General features: G+C 40.6%; 1 protein-coding gene across 14 annotated transcripts in view; it reads left to right on the top strand.

Annotated features, from left to right (window-relative positions):
- The window catches only part of MYT1L (myelin transcription factor 1 like), a 325,893-nt gene that overhangs the window by 139,420 nt on the left and 162,301 nt on the right, over positions 1 to 24,172 (top strand). For 2 of the 14 annotated variants that reach the window (XM_072143504.1, XM_072143490.1), the window contains exon 1: positions 9,655 to 9,706. The exons of 8 other annotated variants lie outside the window; for them this stretch is intronic. In XM_072143504.1, the coding sequence (XP_071999605.1) occupies positions 9,687 to 9,706 (20 nt within the window). In that variant the 5' untranslated portion in view covers positions 9,655 to 9,686. Of the gene's footprint in view, positions 1 to 9,633; positions 9,707 to 24,172 lie in introns of those variants that run through there. 4 more of the 14 variants (XM_072143498.1, XM_072143489.1, XM_072143497.1 and 1 more) reach the window with 3 other exon arrangements.

Below are 24,172 nucleotides of genomic sequence, written 5' to 3'. Positions count from 1 at the left end.
TGAAAAGAAGGATCCCAGGAATTTCTAGATAAAAAGGAACAACTGCAGTTAAGAGAAGTGAATAATAAACTCCTATAAAGCGGTTCTCGTAATAGGCTATTAAAATTCCATAGGGCATTTTTTGTAGATAAGGGTTAAGGTTACAAATACAGATACAGCAGGTAATCAGACAGGTTACATTTTTGATGGCTGACAAACTCCTTAAAAACAAAACCCAAGTACAAACATTTGGTTTATTTATAAGACAATAGAAAAAGCTACGTAGCCCAGCTAATTCGGTGTCAATATAAATTTGTATTGTTGTCTTGCCAGAAAATTATTGTCAGTTCAATGAGTGAACTTGTTTCCTTTATGTAATAGTATTTGAGTTTTATCAAAAATTAAGACTTAATAATGAATTTTCTACCTTGACGTGAAACAGCGGCAGAAAAACTTGAATTCAAGGCCTCGAAAACTGAACATAGGAGAACTTAGATTCTTTTGTAATGGATAAACATAAGCGTTAGGTTTTCTGCTTAATTCTGTGTCCAGACCTTGGATGTATCAGCTCTCTTTCCCTCTCTCCTAGCAGGAAGTTCCAGTGTCATTTTAAACCAACCAATAGGTAAATGACAAATAAGAATTTAATAGGAACTTTTGAGCAGATCTTATCCTTACAAGGTACTTCTTCTGGTACCTTATCAAGCAGATTAACATGTTGCAAATCATGTTTTCTTAAGGCCCAACTTGTTGGCGTAATCCATAAAAGTAACTCTGAATTGATATGAAAATGAATGGTGTTATTTTTCCATTTACCTATCCATTGAGAAATGAGTAAATGAATGGAAATCTACCATGAAAGTCCAGCATGATAAACCAGCGACACTTACTCATAGATCCAGGCCCATGACTGTGGTAATCTTCTTATTCTTGTTATCCATGGCCTCCTTCCTTCTAAAATCAACTTTTAAAATTATGCTAAAAAGTTGATTTTAGAAGGAAGGAGGCCATGGATAACAAATATAAGAGTACCACAGGCACGGTACCTGGATCTATGAGTAAGTGTCCCTGGTTTATCATGTTTTTTTATGGTAGATTTTCTTTAATAATTTATAGTATAGAAATACATATTAGATAGATATATTCCAATATTTTCAGATTGAATAAATTAAGCTGTTGATATATTGAATTGAATAACACCTTAACACTGACACTAATAGATGTCGAAAATGCAATGTGCAATATGCATATGGTCATTAGAGACCATGGGGCAAATTTACTTACCCGGTCCATTCGCGTTCCAGCGGCGGCTTCTCCGCTCTGGATTCGGGTCCGGCCGGGATTTAATAAGGTAGTTCTTCCGCCGTCCACCAGGTGGCGCTGCTGCGCTGAAAGTAAACTCATCGCGCCGGAATGCACCGAGCTGGACCAGGTGAAGGTAAGCGGTCCTTATGCGACACATTTTCGGTTTTTAAATGCGGCGGTTTTTCCGAATACGTCGGGTTTTCGTTCGGCCACGCCCCCCGATTTCCGTCGCGCGCATGCCAGCGCCGATGCGCCACAATCCGATCGCGTGCGCCAAAATCCCGGGGCAATTTAAGTACAAGCGGCGCAAAACGGAAATATTCGGGTAACACGTCGGGAAAACGCGAATCGGGCCCTTAATAAATGACCCCCCATTAGTGTGAGCGGCACCAGGGGAATTCATATGAATGATAGGCACAACCAGCCGAATCCCATAGGAATAAGACTTGTCCATCTTTAAATGTCAGCTAAAAGTTTATCTGTTACATTGCCGCCCTAATTACATGTTACAGCACGTTCCTGCAACAAATGATGGAAAATTATTCTAAAAGCTGCTCAAATTCATATTAAAAAGCCGTCTATAGAAAAAAGGATATAGCAGCACTGACTAAATGCAGAAAATGATACAAAAGATCAAAGTTTTAATAAAATCTATTACCCGATCTATTAATATGTTCTCTATCTATTTATTTAGATACAATCAATTCTGCAGCTTAATTCCTGGAGGGAGGGGGGGGATTCATCATTACAATTTGTCCTTTTTTGTTTTATCTGAATTCATCAAGTGAGTCTATGTATGTTTTTTTTTTTTTTGGTTTGTCTCATACTATAGTTTTTTATTACGTTTGTCGCAAAACATTCTTTTTTTGGGGCACACATGTTTCTTGATTTTTTTGGGGCGCACATGTTTCTGATGGTAGATGTCTTAAAGGACAACACTGGTGATTGGAGGTGTGGAGGGGTGTGAATGGGGGGCTGGGCTGGCAGTGGAGTGGACAGGCACAAGCCGCAGCGGACAAACTCTCAAAGGTGAAAGTGCGTATGATGTGCCAGGCATAGAAATAAACACTGCGCAGAGGGCCACTAGTGTAGTCTCTGGGTTGCGCCAGAGGGGCTTTGACGTTACTATACGCAGGCGCTTGTGCTTGACTTGATTCAATGGGAATTTATCATACCCTGGCACACGGCATATGAAGCCATCTCCAACCCCTGGCACCCACTGGATTTATCAGGAGGCTTTGGTTTGTGGAGTCGGCATTTCTACAAAAGGACTGACACTTTGCAGTAAACCGCCTTTGCCTGCGCCACAAACTGGCACAAGCAAGCTTGCGCCAATTCCTGAGCTGCTGGCTGCGTATCCCCTTCACACACCTCCATGCCCCCTTGTCGTGGAAGTGGTGGAAAGGGGGAAATAAGGGAAGTTCCTTGCGATAAACCTGGGGACTGCGCCTCTTTCAGAGCTTGTACACTAGGATTCTGGCTCTGATAATTCCCCCACAATATTTACTATAGAACAAAAGAAAACATTAAAACAATTGTAACCTGAGAAATCTATAAGAGGTTGTATCGCACACAATACAATGTTCCTCTGGGTTCCTTAAGCAGTGTAAATCATGTTACATAGATCCAAGAGACGGAACACCATGGAATACATCTACATTGTAGGCAAATGCCTGGGATGGAAGAACACAGTTAGTTTTGGATGATTAAGTTTTAGCGCCTGATCCTCAATCTGTTCATGGGGAATACGATAAAACTGGAGAAGATGTAGAGGAGAAGTCGAGCCTGGGTAAAATTAATAACAAAACTAAACTGCTTTGTAGGATTGCAACAAAGTATGAACATCATCCCAAGAAATCCTAAGAACCAATGGGACAAACTCCACACAATTCAACTCCCCCCATATGATGTCAGTTATTGTCCGACATTTATGAAGAACATCGAAAGAACAATCATGACTACATATTATAGTTTTTATGCATTGAGAACCAAATATACATTGAAAATGCTGTAGCTACACTGATGCAGAAACATATCTTGTTTAATCCCTGAACCAAGTGGTTTGCTCAAAAAACAATTATAAAATTCAGGACCATGGAAAAGCTGGGTGCTGCTGGCTGCCGTACTTAAACATATTACTTCCACATACACAGGAGCTGCCTGAACTGTCCAGACAGGACTAATCAACCTGAGCTGGATGACTCATGCACAGCAGCTGGGGGATGGTGCAGCAATTGATTACTTCTGCCTGTCAGGGACAACACAGTGATTACATATTCTCATCTTATGCTGGGCAGGACAAGGCTGGAGCAGTGAATAATTAGGGTGAGGAGAACCCCTGGGCCAGCCACAGGAGCTACAGAGCCTCATTATCATAATTGTATAATTGTTTTTTCAGCAAAATCACTTGGTTCAGGGATTAAACAAGATATGTTTCGGCATCAGCTACAGCAATATCAAGGTATGTTTGGTTCATAATGCATAAAGCCAATGGTAGATTCACTTTAAGTGTTTGTCCTTTTTTGGTACGGTACTGGTCATCTACATTGGAGATTTTTATTTATAAATCCAACTAGGATCAACAAATAATATCCCTCCCATGTATTACATTAATGGCATATCACCTAATAAAACCAACTTTGTACTGATCAGGGGTCTAATTAGGGACCATGACTTTCTCGCCACATATGACTGTTCTGCTCCATTAATCTCTATAGACTTGACGGTGTTCGGTGAGCGCAGCGCTCAGCAATTTCCACTCGGCAATTTCCATATGTTTTCCCAATATGTGGGGCTCTCAGCACTGAGACACCCACTGATCAGCAGGTTAGGCCATATCCTCGGGATTTAGTTTGTAAGAAAACCACTTTAAGGGAAATCTACCATCAAAATTAAACATGACAAACCAGGGGCACTTCCTCATAGATCCAGGCACAGTGATGGTGGTTATCTTCTTATATTTGTTATCCATGGCCTGGTGGTGTTATAAGAGCTCTTCCATGCTTTAGCTTCATAGGCTGTTACACTGTGCAGGAGCACGTTTCCCTTTCCATTGCGTGAGATGACAGCAGGCAGATGGAGGGGAAAGTGCAGGAGGAGGGGAGACAGTGAAACAGTCCTTGAAACTACAGCATGGAAGAGCTCTGGTGACACTCCTAAGAGTCCTTTTGACTCATTGGCATAATTTTAAAAGTTAATTTTAATAGTAAGGAGGCCATGGATAAGAAGTTTATAAAGATGAACACAGCCATGGTGCCTGGATCTATGAGTAAGTGTCCCTGGTTTATGGTCATGGTGCATTTTGATGGTAAATTTCCTTTAACAATGTGATGCCCAAGCTATAAATAAAAGAGGATAGAAATAGAAGAAATGTTGCAGCATATCACTAGCCTAACTGTATAGTGATGTATATTTCAGATCTGCTACTCTCGTCTTTAATATTGAATGAAATGGATGGGGCCCTTTATATGATGGAGAAACCCGGCATTGTGAAATATAGCCGGGTGGTCAGATGGAGGGATTTAGTCGGATCCCCTAGCACAGAGCAGCGGCAGAGGTTTGCTCCGGGCTTTGCCTCGTTCCTGTGGTATAAAACAATGACTAGACTATCAGCTGCGGCACAGACGGCACAGAGGCATGCTGGGAAATATACATGAAGCCTCTTTTTACCTGCCTGTGATACGGCAGCATTGTGAACTTCAAAGTGTTAAAACGCAGGTGAATGAAAGATTAGGGATAATTTATGCTTCGCCCCTCCTGGCGGCTAAATTCTGGGGAGAGTTTTCATGAAAGGGGGACCTCTCTATCGGATCAGCGTGCACATTACAGCGGCTCCACAACAAAGGAGCGACGTGCGCTGCATTGTGTTTATGCCTCCAGCTCACTGACACTGTTGCTTTTTTAGAAATGGAAAGGCTGGGCAATAAATCCTGGATTGCTTTGAGGAAAAAAAAAAAAAAAAATGAAAAGATCCAGCTTAACACGGAGCATCTGACGGAAGCGCCGCCAATTAGTAACGCGGGAAGTTGGGCATGCACTAATTAGGCACGGAAGACGATGGCCGGATTAAGTTAGTGTCTTCTCCTTTTGTGCCCTAATTGCTGGGCGCATCTGATTTAGCTCTGCTGGAATTTTCACCCTTTAAACATATAGATGAATTATGCAGTGTGGGCAGGGAGATGCTTTTATAGATAAATCCATGTTTAAAAAGGGAAGGGATCCTCGACTGGGGTCGTCCTTCCTTTCTGCTTTGTGGATTGCTAATCTAGTCATGTTGGCTAGTGAGTTACCAGTGTGGAGGACCTTTACCCAAATCTACCAACTCCAAGCTTTAAAGGGGTTTCCCCGTGAATTTTTTTAAATTTAAATCCCCTGTAGCATTGGATATTTGATATGTAAGACCTAAGATGTACGCTTGTAGTTGCTCATTACTATGTACCTACCTTAATGTACTGGAATGTATATTTTCATTCTGTTAAATTAATACAAATTATTGAAACGGAAAAAAATGTTTAATCCCCAGTGATGTTTACACAATAAAATGTAAAGCTGTAAAGAGTTTTATTGCTGTTTTAGCTCCTATCACTCATTGATGGTCAGTGTAAGATTCCAGAGTGTGGGGCGGGAAAGCAGACACTTCATGATCCCTCTAGTGCTGTGAGATGCTGTGTGCTGACAATGTGCTTAGACTATCAGAATACAGGGTTATCTACACTTTTATTTAGCTTCTGAACATTCACTAGTATCTGACATATAGGAAGAGAGATGATATAGATCAGAGATGAGAGATGTGATGAGATCCATGACAGGCATATTACACATGACATTCTCAGCTTTGCTATAACAGCCATAACATTCACAGCTCTGCTATATGCCTCCCTCCCCATCACCTGTCTGTAGCTTATCGATTTACTCTATAAAATGATCTTTATTGTGTAAACATCACTAGGGGATCTAAATTTGAGAATTTTCTTTCATGGGAAAGCCCCTTAATAGGCGTGGAAGGATTTACCCATAATGCAACCTAAGCTATTGGTTGGGGCCCAAGAGATCAGAGGGTCCCATACAGTTGAGGAATGCAGCCAATTCTCTTATATAAGTGTAGTGACTTCTGACAATGTCTCTGTGATCTTTATTCCCTTCTCATTGGTGAGGGTGTATGGAGAGAGCCTGCAGGCTGAGCTCTCTTCATACATTTTGTTTACTTCATAATGTAGCATTCACTCACTTCCAGGGGTGGATTAAGTCTACCATGGGCCCTGGGTTGTATAAAAATTATAGCCCCTACAAATCACTTCCTACGGTACCAGAAACAAACATGGAAAATGGAGGGTGCGATCCTTCTGCCTGCTTACAATCTGTGGTTTCAGGATCTTTGGAGTTTCAAACATCCTGAAATGGCTCTTGTGTACATGTGTATTTAGAGCAGGGACAGATTTGGGAGGATTTCATGGATCAAGGTCCTTCAGAGTCTAAAATTTTATGGGTGGTTTGGGTGGCCATGGGCCCACTAGAAGGCTTGGGCTACTGCCCAAACCACCTATATTATAATCCACTACTGCCCACTGCTGACACCCGTGATCGGTGCTGGAACTAATTGCGTGTGTTAACCAATGCAGGCAAAGCACGCATGAAACACCATTTGATTCTCATGCTGTTACTGTTGGTAGTCTATTGGTTCAAGCCAGACGGTTACAGATAATCTGGAAAATCACCATTTACTGCAATACAGTAGTAGTGCAGTATATGATAGAAGCGACCAGACCCACTAGGGTTCAAGTACCAGGGATCTAAAAATTGTTAAAGAAAAGTTAAAAAAAAAAAAAATATATATATATATATATATATATATATATATAAAAGTTTATATTTGCACTTTATCTAGAACACAAATAAATATATACATAATCGTAAACATGGAAGGTATCGCTGTGTCACAAAATCATTGGATCATCAAAACGATTATTCCCAGTAATGAACCTCCTAACAAATAATGGCACCCAATATGCCCCACTTTGTACTATGCCCCAAGTACTTGGGACTTTAGCGAACATAGTCCTTAAATATCTGCTCATATGGTATTCACATCGTTCTTCTGTCCTTTTGTTCTCAGAATTGATGGAGATCTCAATAGGTTGGACACCAACAATCATGTATCGGTGGCAAATCCCAACATTTCTACTCTATATAAAACCACAAATAAAATATTTTAAGATTATTGTGCCTTCTTAATTCAACACTTAGAAAGATTTACATTTTGTGTTCTTGAAAGAATAGAATTAGAGTAAATTAGAAGATTCATTAAAATCCAGTATAGCTGAATAGTTCCCTTTTGCTGTGTAGACAAAGCTATAAACAGCAAAATAAGTCGTATCACAAGGCAACATAAGACGGAGGTTAGCAAATGAGGCAACAACTCTATTTTCCAGAGCACAATCAGTATAAGACCATACAATGGGCAATTACCCTAACTGTGCGCCTGCGGCACCAACACAGTTGGATAATCAGTCCATTGCCCAGGGTTGAACACCTCCCACTACTTGATTAACCAATTTACATTATGCTACATTAGCCGGAGTAACCTGAATATCTCTGACAAAGTTGTTAAATGTTTGTAAACTAAATCAGCACATTTCAAATGTTGCCTCCTTTTTTATGGAGCAACTTATCGAGAATCTCTAATTCTGGGAGCCTACAAGTAGAATTATTCATCTTCAGGTTATATCCTCCAACATTAGTTCAGATGATGGAAGACTTCTTGTCATGGTATCCTAGTCGATAAGGTTGAAAAAAAAACAGCGACATCAATTATCCTAAATTGTTGATCCAGACAAAGGTACTAAACAACTCATAAGGGCAATACCAAAAATAGGATGGAAAAATATTTTTCCCAAACCCAAATATGGCAATGGCAATTAATTCTTGGATCACCAATTCTTAATACAAAATTTTGTTCACATAAACTGGAAAATGTTTGCATTCAAAAATGTATCCAGGTCCTTCTTGATCATGTCTATGGTAATAGCCATTGCTATATCCTATAGCAAAGAGTTCCATAGTCTCACTGCTCTTACCATAAAGTATCCCTGTCTATGGCCACAGTATGACCATCTTTAGGCATTCGCCCCTTTCTCGTGGTTACAACCCTAAACACTAAAAGATCAGAAGATAAATCTCTGTTCTGTCAATTTAATTGCCCGCATTAATTATATTGCTTCTTAACTAGGGATGAATAAACGCTTCTATTCAGAACCCAAACAGCTCCCAACCACGGTAAAACCCGAGGATCGTCGTTCTCCTTGACGTCATCAGCGAGTGATGATCCTAGATACTAGATTTTTCAAAACTTGTTTGGAAGATGCACATGCTATAATGTATGTACCTATGTGTGGATATTTTGGTTGTTTTGTGGTGAATTCATAGAATATTAAAGATTGTCATTAAGAAATTTGGTACACAGAAACCAAGCCCTCATACAGTTATGTACATGGAAAAATAAAAAGGTTATGAATTTTTTAATTTGGGGAGCAAAAAAAATGAAATGCAAAACAGAAAAAGGTCAAAGGGAAGGGGTAAAAAGACATAGGGGCTCATTTACTAAGGGTCCATGGACTGCACAAACGGCAGATATTCCGCCTATTACCGTTTTGTGGCGCATTTAAAAGGGGAAGTTGGCTCAAATGTGTTGGCTTTCATGCGACAGAAATTCGGACTGAGCGCAGGATTTAACATTTGAATTTGTGTCGCAAGCCATGCACTTACATGCACCAGGAAGAAGAAGGTGAACTCCCACGGACCTGAGTGGCGAAGCAACACAAGCAGGAAATCGGGCGCACCATCTTAGTGAATAGCGCTGGAGTCCATAATCGTCGGACAACGCACAGCGGAGATCGCTCAAGGGATGGGTAAGTAAATGTGCCCCATAGTTGTGAATGTGAGCTGCAGATAAAGATTCAGTTCCCAGTTTCTTTCACTGCCTGTATCTGAAGATGAGATTCTTATACTTGAAGGGGATCTCCCACGAAACAACCCCTGTTCTCTTGATCCTTGGGGGTAGCATCACTAAGTCCCCCTACTGATCAGCAAGTTAAGCCCTATCTTGTGGATATAGCCTAACTTGTTTCATGGGAGATCCCCTTTTAGGATACTTGGCAATAATAATTAATTGCCAGTTTAGCAATTACATTAGCGCCAGTATCAAGGAGACACCAGGCTGCCGAAATGTGAACCTACCACAAGTGATACTGGTGTTCAGGTCCAACCAGAGGCCACACAGGCGGCCGTGGCAACGTCAGTAACAGGTAGCTTAAGTGCCGGTACTGGTGGGACCACATCAGCGTGCGGTGTCCAACGGCTGTATCCAGCATCATAAGGCCATCCATGTACCCAGCCAAGCGTCATCTATGTGTCATCCATGTGCCCAGTAAGTCCCCCTACCAATCAGCAAGTTGAGCTCTATCCTGTGGATAGGGCCTAACTTGTTTCGTAGGAAAACCCCTTTAATATCACAGAGAGGAGCGGATTATATACTTTTAATTCAGAAAGTGTGCAAGTTATGTAAAACATTTTACTCTTGAATGTAGATATGATTATCCCCAATTGGTTGACGTATAAGCTCGATGTGGTCATGGAGAACCATATCCCATCCCCCTTCACATAAACACTATAGACTCCTCATAGCGGATGGATCGCTCGCGCTCTTTTGGCCTTTAATACTCTTTAACCATTTGCATGTATCGGGGAATTTTTCCTCCTTCCAGTTGAGAAAGCTTTGTTATTTTTTTAATGAATAATTCATTGAAAATTATTGCAGTATTTTATAACATATGTCAAGAATTGTGCTGATCAGTGGGTTCAGTGTGACAGGAAATCAGATGACCACAGAGCAGTCAGCCGGGGGCTTAGCAATTCCACAATGTGACACTGACACAATGAGGACTAAATCGCATTACTGTATTCCACAATCTAGAAAAATGACTCCCATCTAACTCCACACAGGAGGGTAAATTAATTAAACAAGTCCATTTATTTTTAACACATGGACTACTTTATGATGAAGTATTGTGTTTGTTTAGCTTTTATGTGCTCCATGGATCTTCCCGATAACCATGAAGACCGGATATTTCCACGTAGACCCTTGAGATACAAAGTGGTGACTTTCTACTTGCCCTGTATATTACTACAACACCACTGTTTTCAGTGTATGAAAATTAACCATCATATTTCTAATAATTAATTTTATCGGTGATAATCTATGATTACATTTTGCAAGATTAGAAATAGTTTTTGTAATACATTAGGATTGAAAGTTGGTGCTTTGGGTATCTCACCTTTCAACAAACTTTGTAGAAGTCGAGAGCGTCTGTATGAGGAGTGACACTATTCCTGGACATTATGTGGCTTTGCATTTTGTAGCATCTGATTACATTTGATGCTGTTGAATGGAGACCTAGCTGCAGAGACTCACTCACCGCTTATGTCTATGTGTCTAGCAAGAGGAAGTTCAGCAGAGATTATAGAGTAAAAAGTAGATTATAATGAAGAAGAGAAGATGATAAGAATAAGTGTAAGAATAAGTGCTCTTAAAGGGGTTTTCCTACGAAGGAAAGTTATTCTCTATCCACGGTTAGGGCCTAACTTGCTGATCAGTGGGGGTCTCAGTGCTGAGAACCCCGCAGATCGCGAAAACGAGGGGTCCGTTGGACCGCCGCTCCTCAGACTAATGGAGAACACGGCCGTGCATGACCATTCTGCTCCTTTAATCTCTATGGACCTGACAAAAAATTGCAGAGCGCCGTCCACCAATAATCACTTCGGAAGCCCTTATGTTTGGTTCTATAGTACCTAAAAACAAGCTTTGTGTGTCATTTTAAAGATAAGAATCTCATCTTTCAGATCCCATAAGGTTTCTTATGGTTCTGCGAGCTACAAAAATGGACATACAGGCAGCTAAAAAAAGCTGAAACTGGATCTTTATCTGCAGCTTACAGTTCCAACCATGTATTTAGCTGCCTTTATTTCTGGTTCTGTAGTTTGCAAAGCCATAAGCCTGCTGTGATTTTTGCCTGACTTTGGAGGAGATTTTTTTTAATAGGGAAAAGGCTGAAATTTCACCTAAAAGAAGAAGGAATTTTGGAAAGGACATTTCATACCCTACTTGAGGGTCTAGTAGTTAAGTGGGGTAAAACCTGGTGACGGGCCCTCATTAAGTTGTGCTACTTATTGGCTGATTGGGAAACCTTTTTATTTACAAATTGACATTGATTTGGTACAAAAGTGTCATTAAAGGGAACTGTGTAAAAACCTTTTTTACTCACATGCCAACGATAGTGAATATTAGAGGAATCACTTCCTCTACAACACATCTACAGGAGACATGAAGAATTACATCTTCCACTTGGGTTGCCTTTGTGATGCACGGAGTGGATGGGTGCTCCAGAGAGAGGGGTGCTCCTTGTAGTCAATCTTCACGGTAAACCCAATACCTATCGCCTCAACCTAAGCAGCTAATTTTATCAGTAACCCTAGAATTTGTCTTAAAATATACAGAAGGAATTCATAAAGTTTCTACTTCAAATCCCAGGAAAAAGTTATCCAAAGATATTGCTCCCATATTGTTTCCCATTCCTATTTATGGCAAATAACACAGATTTGGGTCATTTGAAAATCTTAGCCAGACACTCCTTCTGCCCAGGGTCGGCTCCAGGTTTCTGTAGGCCCCTGGGCGACTGAGCCTCAGTGGGCCCCTTTGCAGTAAACTCACGTGGCGGCATTAAAAATTCAGAAACTAAAGCAGTCTCCTCTTCCCTAAAATAATTCCTAGTTTATCAACCCAAACAGTCCCCCCCATGGTTATTTAATATAAAGCCCCCCTCACCCCCTATGGATTCATTAGATACAATCCCCCAAACCCCCATAGATTCCTTATATACAGCCTAATGTGGGCCCTCCAAGTGGCACTTGCCGAGTATGCCCAGTGCAGCCACCGGCCCTACTTCTAATGGTCTACTCGTTGTCTATTGACCTTTTAACCACCATGTATATTGTCTATACAGGTTTATACATAGAGAAATTACCTGTCGCTTCCACTATAATAAAGCAGAATACAAAATGATAGAGACTTTATGACCAACCATAATTCCATTTTTGACTTCACAATATACAGTGTCATGATATCATCTGTAATAGCCTGAAGACTGATGATGGGTTGCTATTAAGCTTCAGAGAATTCAATTTATCGTTACAAATTTACAATTATAGATCAATCTTCTGGTTTAAATGGAAAACACCCAGAGGCCCAGGGCAGAAGGATCAACGGTTCTGGTTCTGTGGTCACTGGGCCACTGCAATCACATGACCATCCACCATCCAAGTGACTGTGATCATTTTAGCAACCGCTTAATTGGGGTCTATGGCTGTAAAGGGCACCAGGACCAGGATGCACTAGCTACATCTGCATCCCCTATAGCTACGCCCACGTCCCCACGCCATGCTCTTTTTATACAGTCAGAATCCAATTATTCTCCGGAATCTGTCTTTTCTACATGCTGCGGGCTTGATTATCACATTTCTCTGTAAAGTTGCCTTGTCATTGTACATATCCCCACCTCTTACCACCTACCTATTTACTACTAACACATTCATGTACTCATTCTCATGCAGCCATGTCAAGACATTTTCACACACTGAAAACCCAGAAAAACATTTTGTGCTAGGTTCTCGAATTCTGAAGCCGTCATTCGTGTCATGTGCAAAGTAGAAAGTCAAGAAGGCTCATTATACTTTCTTGGCATTACACATGGTTCTCTGGATTAGTGATATAGATTTTTTTTTCGTTAGCTTTATTTGCAGGTGAACTGAGTTGACAGTGAGCAAAAAGCTTCAAGAATATTCATCACTTGCATTATATATAGACAGTGAAAAGATAAAGAGGGTCTAAGGCCAAAGTCAGCTCAGTTCATGACTACATATGATACACAATGGTATATTAGTTATTTTTGGCAACTTCTGTTAGGATTGGGTATCATATCGAGGCCTGTGAAATAAAACCTCAGCACACTTTAACAGTTATCAACTAAGGACAACCCATTTAATTAGAACTTCAAACATCCCCAGGTATTATACTCATCACTTTATGTACTTCTGGAATGGGGCCCATGTTCTCCAGGTTACTGGAGGTCTGTTCTCCTGAGTGGTTGAGGCCACAGCAGTCAGACCCCCTTATTATCCCGATCCTAATAATTGGGGTTAACATACTTAGGCGATGTAGGTAGTGTTGAGCGGACCTGAACTGTAAACTTCAAGTTTGTGCCGAATTCAGGGGATTCGGTTCAGCTTTCGGGGGTTTGGTACAGCTTTCCCCCAGCTTAACTCCCACTAGCAGTGCTGTCACCAAATACAAGTGTTAACTCTTTAAACCCTGCTGACAGCGTTGATTGGCTGCGACAGCACCAGGACTAACCTTTTGGAGAGCATTATCACTCCCTGATGAAGACATTGGGTGCGATAACCTACCCCAAAATGGTGGCACACATGGCCGCAGTAGATTAAAGCTCGCTGGCAACTTCAACTTTGCCAACGGAATTTAGGCAGTTACCATCCTTATGGTACGAGGACCAATCACGGGGGCACTCAAACCTGGACCCGAATAGGATTTTAAAATTAGGATTTTGCCGAACCCAAATTTTAGAGGATCTGCTCATCACTAGTTTTATGGTTTAGAAAACTCTTACAAAATACATTGTTAGGGGAAGTTATGCAAGAAAAACAGAAATCTCAATGTCTACTAAGAGCAGCTCCCAGTCTGAAGGACTCCACACATTCGCACATTAGATTTACTTTGGTTTGCATAATTCGTAATGCTTTATTCGCAATATCTCTGCAAAAGTTATCAACACCGAAAATAAAACAACAATCGGGAAAGTCTAGTGTGAAGCACAGGAATTTCACATGTCCATGGTGCTCAATAGAGGGCTGATGGTGCAAAATCCAATTGTTAGGAACCCACACGAGTATTTCTGGGACAAGTCTCTAAATTTTGAACCACTATAGATACCACAAATATGATTTCAGCAATTGATTTCTGGGACAATTCTGGTCTTTCTTGATGTTACATGACTACATTCCCATTGGAAAAACTTGTCCTTGATCCATTATAGCATCTTTCAAGATGGCGCCCATGTTCCAGACATAATATATAGCCCCCCCCCCCTCACCCATTAGTTGCTGGGGTAATTAGATATGTAAGTTTCCCTTTCAACTCTGAAATTAAAGGGTGTCCTGGCGTTTTTTAATTCAACCTGCATTTATAGTTTGCCTTCAAGTTTTATACATGTACAGAATACCTAAGCGTTCTGCTATGCTATTAATACATTGAATCCAATCCAAGGCACTACGAGTCCTCGGAAGAACTATTCCACATATACCACAAGGACAGACATTTGCCATTAAAGTCAAACATGGCCATTTCAGATCCCCCCAGAGTGTTTCGGAGCACTCTCCATATGCATTGGATTGTTGGCAGATTTCATTGTACTGACAGCAGTCTAATGTGTATCAGGGGATTTCACTACCGCTCGAGCCTAAAGATCTTGTGAGATTTTGATGTGCATTAAAGGATCTAGTGACTGGTCTTGGGTTCACCAGAATCAATGCACATTGCTGATGCTGAGCAGACGGCTCTCGCCTGTGAATCATCTCATTTACATAAAGACCGACATTTTACTTTAAGGAAATTTCCCAATTTATACACTTTTCACCCTTATAACATAGATTAGAAAGTTTTCCAATTTTATGTTCGAAAACCCCTAATGTGAAAGGTCCTGTTTAATGCCTGTTAGTTTAGCTCAGCATTGCTGCCGGGAACATTTGGACTCTGGTGTAGTTGTTATACGCGGCACATAGGCTCTGGATTGATGCTCTGACTGATATTCTGTAACTTGGCAGGCTTCACCAGCAGACGCCTTGAAGAATTTAATTTGTCGCTTTCTTAATGGACCATAACCTTCCATGACAAGGTCATTTGCTGCATATTCATTTAGGACACAACAGTTGTCAGTAGAAAGCAATGCTGCTGAATGCAGAATAAAATGGGAGTCTTATCAACCCGGGCTGTAAAATCTGTTTCAAGTATTTTTACAAAGAGAATAAATGTAAAAAAAAAACATTTCTTATGTGTCAATGTCTGCGGTCAAGAGAAATGAGCGGATATTGAACATGTGAAGATTATTTGGAAGTAATAGTAATACAATAATAGCACAAATGTCCTTAACTACAACCGCAGGGACTGTTTATTACTGGGAATATTTTACAATCCATATATTTAGCTTTTTTTTGGCAGTTTTAAGCATATTCTGGTATCATTTTTCTTGACTTAATAGTTTGGGGCATCTTTTCTCTCTTAACCTAAGCTGTGTGGGGAGTACTGATGAGCGGACCCGTTCAGGTTTGGTTTTGTGGAGTTTACCGATGCTGGCCGCTGGTATTTAAATGGTGGCGGCGGGTCTGTTCATCACTAGTTAATACCCGCAATTGGTGTTCATATTATCATAGGAAATAAGGTTAAAAAAAGACATCAATCCATCAAGTCCAATCTATTAATTCTACATTATACAGTGTTGATCCAGAGGAAGGCAAAAGAAATATCCTGCAAGGCTGATGCCGATTGGCTCAAAGTAGGGAATAGTCAGAATAACTCCCTGAATCAACAGAAACTTAAAATGTGCCTCCGCCATTTAAATGTCACTGGAGGTTTTGTCTGTGGCATTTAACGTGTTATCACACGCGATCAGTTGAAGCTGAAGTCCGGGTTCAAGTCCCCAATGTCTAGCATGGACCCAAACATTGTGGTACAGGTCTACTCATCCCTAGCGGAAATCACTATATCCCATTAAACATACTTCATCCTATTATGGTTTCCTATAAAACAGTTAATTAGCAAAGTTAATGAGACTCCAGTTATGACACCCTCACAGATCACAAGAACGGGGAGTCCGACAGGGTCAGGAGTACCTCTGTCAAACTTCTCATTGCTCAACGAAATGAGTGGACCAGACGCTACCTTAATCTCTATGACATTGACAGAGATTTCGAGTGGCGCGCACAAGTCATCACTGAGACCCCTTCCGATCAGCAAGTTATCCTGGGGATACGGCCTAACTTTTTTGGTGGGAAAACACCTTTAATGATACACAAACGTGAATTTCCTTGACGTGGTTGGTGGTGCATATATGATCAATGAGGACATTGCAGTTACTCCCCAAGTCAACAATTGGGGTTTCCGAAATGCCATTCCATTGATGTTTCCATAGGGTGGTGCTTAACAATTCTTATTTCTACTTAATTTAGAGTCTATGAGACAAATGAATATCACCTAAAGTCTTCTTGTAGCCTAAAAGACTGCTCCTTAATCCAAGCCTTCAAACGTTACCTAAAATAATTTCCTACAAAACACAAAAGCCCCACTGCTATACTTCTTGACCTAGCGTCTCCCCTCCCATATAGATTGTGAGACCTTCCACTTTAGTTCAGTCTGATTTTGTGCCTTTTCAGGACCCTTGTTCCAGAATTTATGAGTGTTTGAGCCCCATTAATCACACATTTATCACCCAACCTGTTGAAAGGGGATCAATAGTGACAAGCACTTCAATAAATTTCTCCTATTGATCATAATTGTTCAAGGCTGGGAATAAAACCTGGAAACTATCAATATCAAGATCTTATTGAAGATATTACCCTGGTTGTAGAAAAGTTGAGGACTCAAGTACTTCGAGACGACTCTACTTAACATGGAGCTACCACTCTGCCTATAAACATTAATATATCTGTGGTTACTCCCCTTAAATTATTTGAAGTGGTTGAAGCCAGTGAGTTATTCATCCTGAATTATGTTCTCTTTGTCACAACAAGATAGATTTCATTATATTTCACAGCCTGTTTCATTACACTGGTATGGTATAAATAAGCATGTAGTAAATCTAAATAACCGTGGACAGAAATAATTAATTCATACATCGTATTGTTCAGTAAAAGTGTAACCAAGTATACAGTGGAATGATGTTACGAAAATTACTTTCGCCCAAAGGCAGGTGAACCGGGAAAGACTATTGGTGCAACCAGTGCACCTGCCCAATGTCAAATAATGGGGGCTGCTTTCACCCTACAACATACTTACCAACTTACTAGGAAGATCTGGACATCCAACATCCTACAAAAAAAGTGTAATTCAATATTTAAATGTTTAAGCAATAAGAATGGGCATGTACCGGGGCTTAGTTGGGCATTATTATGCTGCATTTACACTGACGTATGCCTGCACGTCTACCGCCGGGTGGGCATACGTCCAGTGCCATGGAGAGGAGGAGGGGTGACCCCTCCCCTCTCAATAAAAATGCATTGGGTACAGACCGTAGCACGGGGAAAGATAGGACATGTCCGTGTATGGAGTGGTACGGCACAGCACCGTATCGGTCCTTGTGGCATTGCCGTCTATGGGGGATGTATGTATGGCCGCAAGCTTATAATGTATGTAAATACCTAAACTGATGAAGTTCATGGCTGACAAGTACTAATAGATTGTTATATAGACATAAGGATGATCTCATATTATAAGATATGGAATATAAAGGGGCCCCCTATATTGTTCATACACAGGGGCACTCTACTGTCTGTGTCTACTGCTAAGTTGAACTTTCCTTGCGGCAACTATTGGGTGAAGGGAAATTTCTACTCCTTTGTAAATGGTCCGAAAACCAGTAACCCGGCACAAGTAATCTTCACTGTGATTTTACACTGCAGCTAATCTTGAGAATGTCAATAAATATCAATGATAGGTAACATTTCTGAAGTCATGGCTGGGCAGTTCCTTGAAGGCTGAACAGTATTTCTAAGGCTTTGTGGACAACCAACAAAGGACAACTTGGGGAAACAATGGGGCAGATTTACTTACCTGGTCCTATCACGAGCCCGCGGTGCATTGTCCGACGAGAATTCGGGTCCGGCGCAATTCACTAACATCGTGTGTCCAAGTTCCTGTATGTGTTGCTGCTGCGCCAAGCTCCGCCGGAGTTCACCTGCTTCTTCCTGTTGCATGAGAGCGCTCGATCTTGCGACACAAATCCTTTTTTAAATTCCACGATTTGTCCGAATCTGCTGGGATGTCCGAAGGCCACGCGACAGAAATCAGGGGGCGTGGCCGATCCCCCCCCGATTTCTGTCTCGTGCAGGACGATGCACCAAAATCTGATCGTGTGCGCCAAAATCCCGGGGCAATTCGGCACAAAATGGAAATATTCGGGAAAGCCGACAAAAGTTCGGCGTTCGGACCCTTAGTAAATGAGCCCCAATGTTTTGAATTGTGAATCCAATACCTTGCATTTCCTGGGGAAAAAAATATTAATAGTAGAATAGTATTAATAGTTGACAGACAGTGAGTAATTCACTTGTATCATGTCTCCTGATGTGATGGTTTTGACTCTATTGGATGTTATTCAGCAGCCTGGTTAGAAGAGAATTTCCTAATAAAATGGTGGCCCGCCGACTGACACTGAATACATGGCAAATGCTAAACACTTCAGTATTGTCAAGTATTTTATTTATCTCCGGAAGAACATCATTTTTCATATATTAATGTTGGTGTTGTTACTTCCATTATAAATTCACAATGTACCAGACAAACACAAAAAGAGAATACAATATAAGAAAATCATTTCACACATAGAAAAACAGAGGCTAGCACATCTGCTGAAAAGGCATCTGCCGCGTAGAATGCTTACACGCTAGGAAATTCGGGAAAATAAGAAACAAAACAGGGTTGAAATGCGACCTAAAATAACCCAACATCTGCTAGAAACCATACATGAAACCAAAGCAGTGTATACACTTAAACAGCAGAAAGTCCGTGTACAGTGGAGGTTACAGCTTCTAAGTCATATTATGGCACATTAAAGATTGCAAATGTGTATAACCTTCAACAAAAGGGGTTAAAGGGTAAAAATATCTTTTTGAGATGTGACCAAGAATAATGGCTTGTGATGCTCTGAAGTCCCCGGTGTGTCTAGATTGGTATGGTATCTGTGGCTACTAAGATCTAGAGAGTCCCATGCAAGAGTAGGACCTTTAAAGCCAAAGCTCCTGGTCTACTAAGAGTGAAATGAGTGGCTTCTAAGAATAAGGGAAGCTGGAGATCTCCATGTAGACACTAAGTTGGTAGTGCCATTTGGAATATGTAGGACCTATAACGTCAAAGCTCCTGGTCTACCTAGAGTTTAACGAGTGGCTTCTAAGAATAAGGGAAGCTGGAGAACTCCATGTGGACACTAAGTTGGTAGTGCCATACAGAATATGTAGGACCTATAAAGTCAAAGCTCCTGGTCTACCTAGAGTGAAATGAGTGGCTTCTAAAAACAAGGGAAGCTGGAGATCTCCATGTAGACACTAAGTTGGTAGTGCCATTTGGAATAAGTAGAAACTATAAAGTCAAAACTCCTGGTCTACCTAGAGTAAAAGGAGTGGCTTCTAAAAACAAGGGAAGCTGGAGATCTCCATATGGAGACTAAGTTGGTATAGCCATTTGGAGTATGTAGGACCTATAAAGTCAAAGTTCCTGGTCTACCTAGAGTGAAATTAGTGGCTTCTAAAAACAAGGGAAGCTGGAGAACTCCATGTGGACACTAAGTTGGTAGTGCCATTTAGAATATGTAGGACCTATAAAGTCAAAGCTCCTGGTCTACCTAGAGTGAAACGAGTGGCTTCTAAAACCAAGGGAAGCTGGAGATCTCCATGTAGACACTAAGTTGGTAGGGCCATTTGGAATATGTAGGACCTATAACGTCAAAGCTCCTGGTCTACCTAGAGTTTAAAGAGTGGCTTCTAAGAATAAGGGAAGCTGGAGAACTCCATGTGTACACTAAGTTGGTAGTGCCATACAGAATATGTAGGACCTATAAAGTCAAAGCTCCTGGTCTACCTAGAGGGAAATGAGTGGCTTCTAAAAACAAGGGAAGCTGGAGATCTCCATGTAGACACTAAGTTGGTAGTGCCGTTTGGAATATGTAGGACCTATAAAGTCAAAGCTCCTGGTCTACCTAGAGTAAAAAGAGTGGCTTCTAAAAACAAGAGAACCTGGAGATCTCCATATGGAGACTAAGTTGGTATTGCCATTTGGAATATGTAGGACATATAAAGTCAAAGTTCCTGGTCTACCTAGAGTGAAATGAGTGGCTTCTAAAAACAAGGAAGGCTGGAGATCTCCATGTGGACACTAAGTTGGTATTGCCATTTGGAATATGTAGGACTTATAAAGTCAAAACTCCTGGTCTACCTAGAGTGAAACTAGTGGCTTCTAAAAACAAGGAAGGCTGGAGATCTCCATGTGGACACTAAGTTGGTAGTGCCATTTAGAATATGTAGGACCTATATACTTGAAGCTCCTTGGAATTCTTTACATTTCTGCCTTTCACCATTTCTCCCATCCACCTCAATGGGCACAGTGATGTTATGCAATGATACATCTGATGTAAAGACATGTAAATAGAAGGGGTATTTTTGTAATTTGTACCAGTGTATTGAGGGAAATGTAAGATCATACTGTAATATTTCTTTTTTAATTAAGTTACATACATGAGCAGTAACACAAAATCTAGTAATCAATTTTTTTGAAACATTTTTTCCTACAAATTATGAAATGTTGTCATCACCCTTCACCTTGCACCCATGTTTAACATACTGGGGGGGAGGTCATTTACTAAGGGCCCGATTCGCGTTTTCCCGACGTGTTACCCGAATATTTCCGATTTGATTTGCGCTGATTGTACCTGAATTGCACCGGGATTTTGGCACACGGATCGGATTGTGGCGCATCGGCACCGGCATGCACGCGACGGAAATCGTGGCCAAACGAAAACCCAACGGATTCGGAGAAACCGCCGCATTTAAAAAAGGAAATTGTGTCGCGGAGCTTGCACTCACCTTCATCCAGGATAGGATCGTGAACTTTAGTGCATTTCAGGGAACTTCAGCGCAGCAGCGCCACCTGGTGGACATCGGAGGAACTACCTTGATGAATCCCGGACGGACCCGAATCATGATGGAGAAAAATGTGAATTTTCTCAGAGATTCCATTCAAATCATAAAAGAAGTACATTGTGAATATGTATTAATCTTAAATACAGTAGAGAGGCGCAATCACAAATTGTTCATAATACACCACTTTCCTGAAGTCTGCATTACAGAGATATTATGCATTCAGGAAGGCGTTTTACATACAGCTCAATTTTCTGCATAAAAAATATAAACCTGCTTTACATCTGTTTATACGGAGAGGATTATCAGCGCAGGTCTACTGTTCGCTCTTCGGTGGCATTGGAAGGTTAATTACATCGTTTGCCAACTACAGTAATGACATTACTCGGTGGGATCATGCCGCGTGTTGTAATTATATGATTGCATATAAGGAAGCTGGGTATATAGGTATGAACGTACTGTGTGCTATAGAAGACCGGCATCCCTGACTTTACTTGGGACAAGACAAACCTAAGCTCTTTCATGTAGTCTGGAAGAACCCACTTTAGTCCTAGGCTTTTGTCCTTTTTAGGTATGATGTCATAATAGCATCACAGAGTAACTACAATGGAATAACCTGTTGACCCATGGTTGGATATATCCATGGACTCCCTTGATCTATTCCAAATCCTCCTTAAAATTAAGCTCTTCTAGACAAGTTATTATTCTCCTCTCCATAGACCATAGCCTTCCTTTTCCTTTCTTGTGAACATTAGTACAAAAGACATTTATGAGTTGTCTCCCAGTTTTCTAGAAATTTTCTATAATAATCTTGACCACCTCATTCAATTACAGCCAGGATATGGTGGAATGAAAACATCCGGATAACAATTTGGAGTCCTTCATTCTCCAGACCAAGATGTGAGGCTCATATCTATTAGACTTTATGGAATATCCTTCTAAATACCCTTTTTTTGGAATGAATGGTGCAATACTTGTTTTTTTCCCCCCAAAATGGAATGAAACCATGAAACCAGTCAATATGTGTGCACATTAGATGTCAGGCATATGGTACGATTTTACTGATATTAGCTTGCCATGTGTTCGAGGATGTCATGTGTATGAGTATGAGCCTGCCATGTGTATGAGGATGTCAGGCCTGACTGATCCTACTGTATGTTCTCGCAGTTGCCTTGGTGCAATGTGGGCCTAATTTAGGATGATACACCAAAACATAGGACAAAATAATGTTACACTTAATACTTAACGTAATGCACCTCATAGGCTCTGTACGTTTAAAATTATGTGGCTTCTCAGCTAGATTTATACTTAGCAAACTAGAAAAAGAGGAAAAACATGCCATAATGGAAAGCAAAACACAAAATCTGATAAAATTAATTAAAAATATACATTCATAAAAAATTAATAAAACACCGATGAGTACAGGATACGGGTACAGGATGGTGCTGGGCAGCAACTAATGTATTTACAATTATAAAGCCAAAGTACATATAGAAGTCATAGAGTCAACACCTAGTCAAAAATAACAATGACCAAACAATAAAGTGCAAGTGTTACGTGTAAAGCTGAGAAGTAAAGATTACTTCAGTGTAGACGAACGTATGATGAGGGGCAGGCCTCATCAAAAAGTACACAGGTTTTTCGGATAGATGGTAAAGGCTTTCGGTAAAGCCTCTCCACTTTTGTGCAAATGGAGGAGCAGAAGACATAGGGGGTCATCGATCGGCCCATGATGCTACCTCCAGCACCTGCCGGATCTATCAGGAGGCTCAGGTCTTCTGATAAATCGGGCAGGCTTGCAGCGCAGCTTAGCTGGTATAGAATAGCGCCATAGTCTGTGCCTCAACAGATGCAGGCTATAGGCAGTGCACAGGCCCATAGCAACAATACCCCATCCAACTGCGTAGATGAGGGAGAATTCTCAGCTTCTGCGTCAGGAACTACAACTAAATCACATCTGCAGACTTGATTTCTGCCCTGCAAGCTGTGATAAATGTGCCCCCATAAAGTTATGTTCTATATCCTTTACTCAAAAAAAAGGTCATCAAAAGAATAAAATTACAAATATTTAAAATACGGGTACAGTAGTAAATATTTTTCCAATACCTCTAGAACATAATTCTAATATGATAACCCCCACCCCAGTAGACCCGTTATGTAAGATGGACTTTTCTATATCAGATCGAAGGCAACGTGGATCCAATGAAGATGACGTCCAAACTACATAATGCCCAGTATTTAGCTGCACTGATTATATTCCACTTTGTTATGAGGACATGGGGTGACAATGTGGAAAATTGCAAATAAAAACTCAGTGGAAGCTTTCAACAAGCATAACCTATTATTTCTTATTGGTGACTTCCTTGAAGCTAATCCGCATGACCTCATTTGAATACTGTACTTAGCTCTTATGTTCTATGCAAGAGCCATTAAGGGATGATTTTCAGCTATCATACATTGTGTGCCTGCGCCACTGTTTAATTATATGCAGCCAAATTATGGGGGGGGGGGGGATTGGAAGGAGAAAATATAGGAAAATACAAGACAGCGAAGTAACACTTGGATATGCTAGAAGACAGACAATAGATACAGTAGATGGATATGAGATTAGACAACAGATAATCAAGAAATAGATGGATACATTGACTGATAGATTATATAGATTATTGATTTGATAGACCAATAAATACATAAATAAAAGATTTCAGAATAGATAGATAGATAATAAATTATAGAATAGGTAGATAGATAGATAGATAGATAGATAGATAATAAATTATAGAATAGATAGATAGATAGATGATTAGGCAGATAGATTGATAGATAATAAATTATAGAATAGATAGATAGATAGATAGATAGATAGATA

Source organism: Engystomops pustulosus, chromosome 3 (genome assembly GCF_040894005.1).
Source record: "Engystomops pustulosus chromosome 3, aEngPut4.maternal, whole genome shotgun sequence".
Taxonomy (NCBI): domain Eukaryota; kingdom Metazoa; phylum Chordata; class Amphibia; order Anura; family Leptodactylidae; genus Engystomops; species Engystomops pustulosus.
The sequence above is the reverse complement of the archived record's forward strand: the minus strand, read 5'-3'. Positions and strand labels throughout refer to the sequence as shown.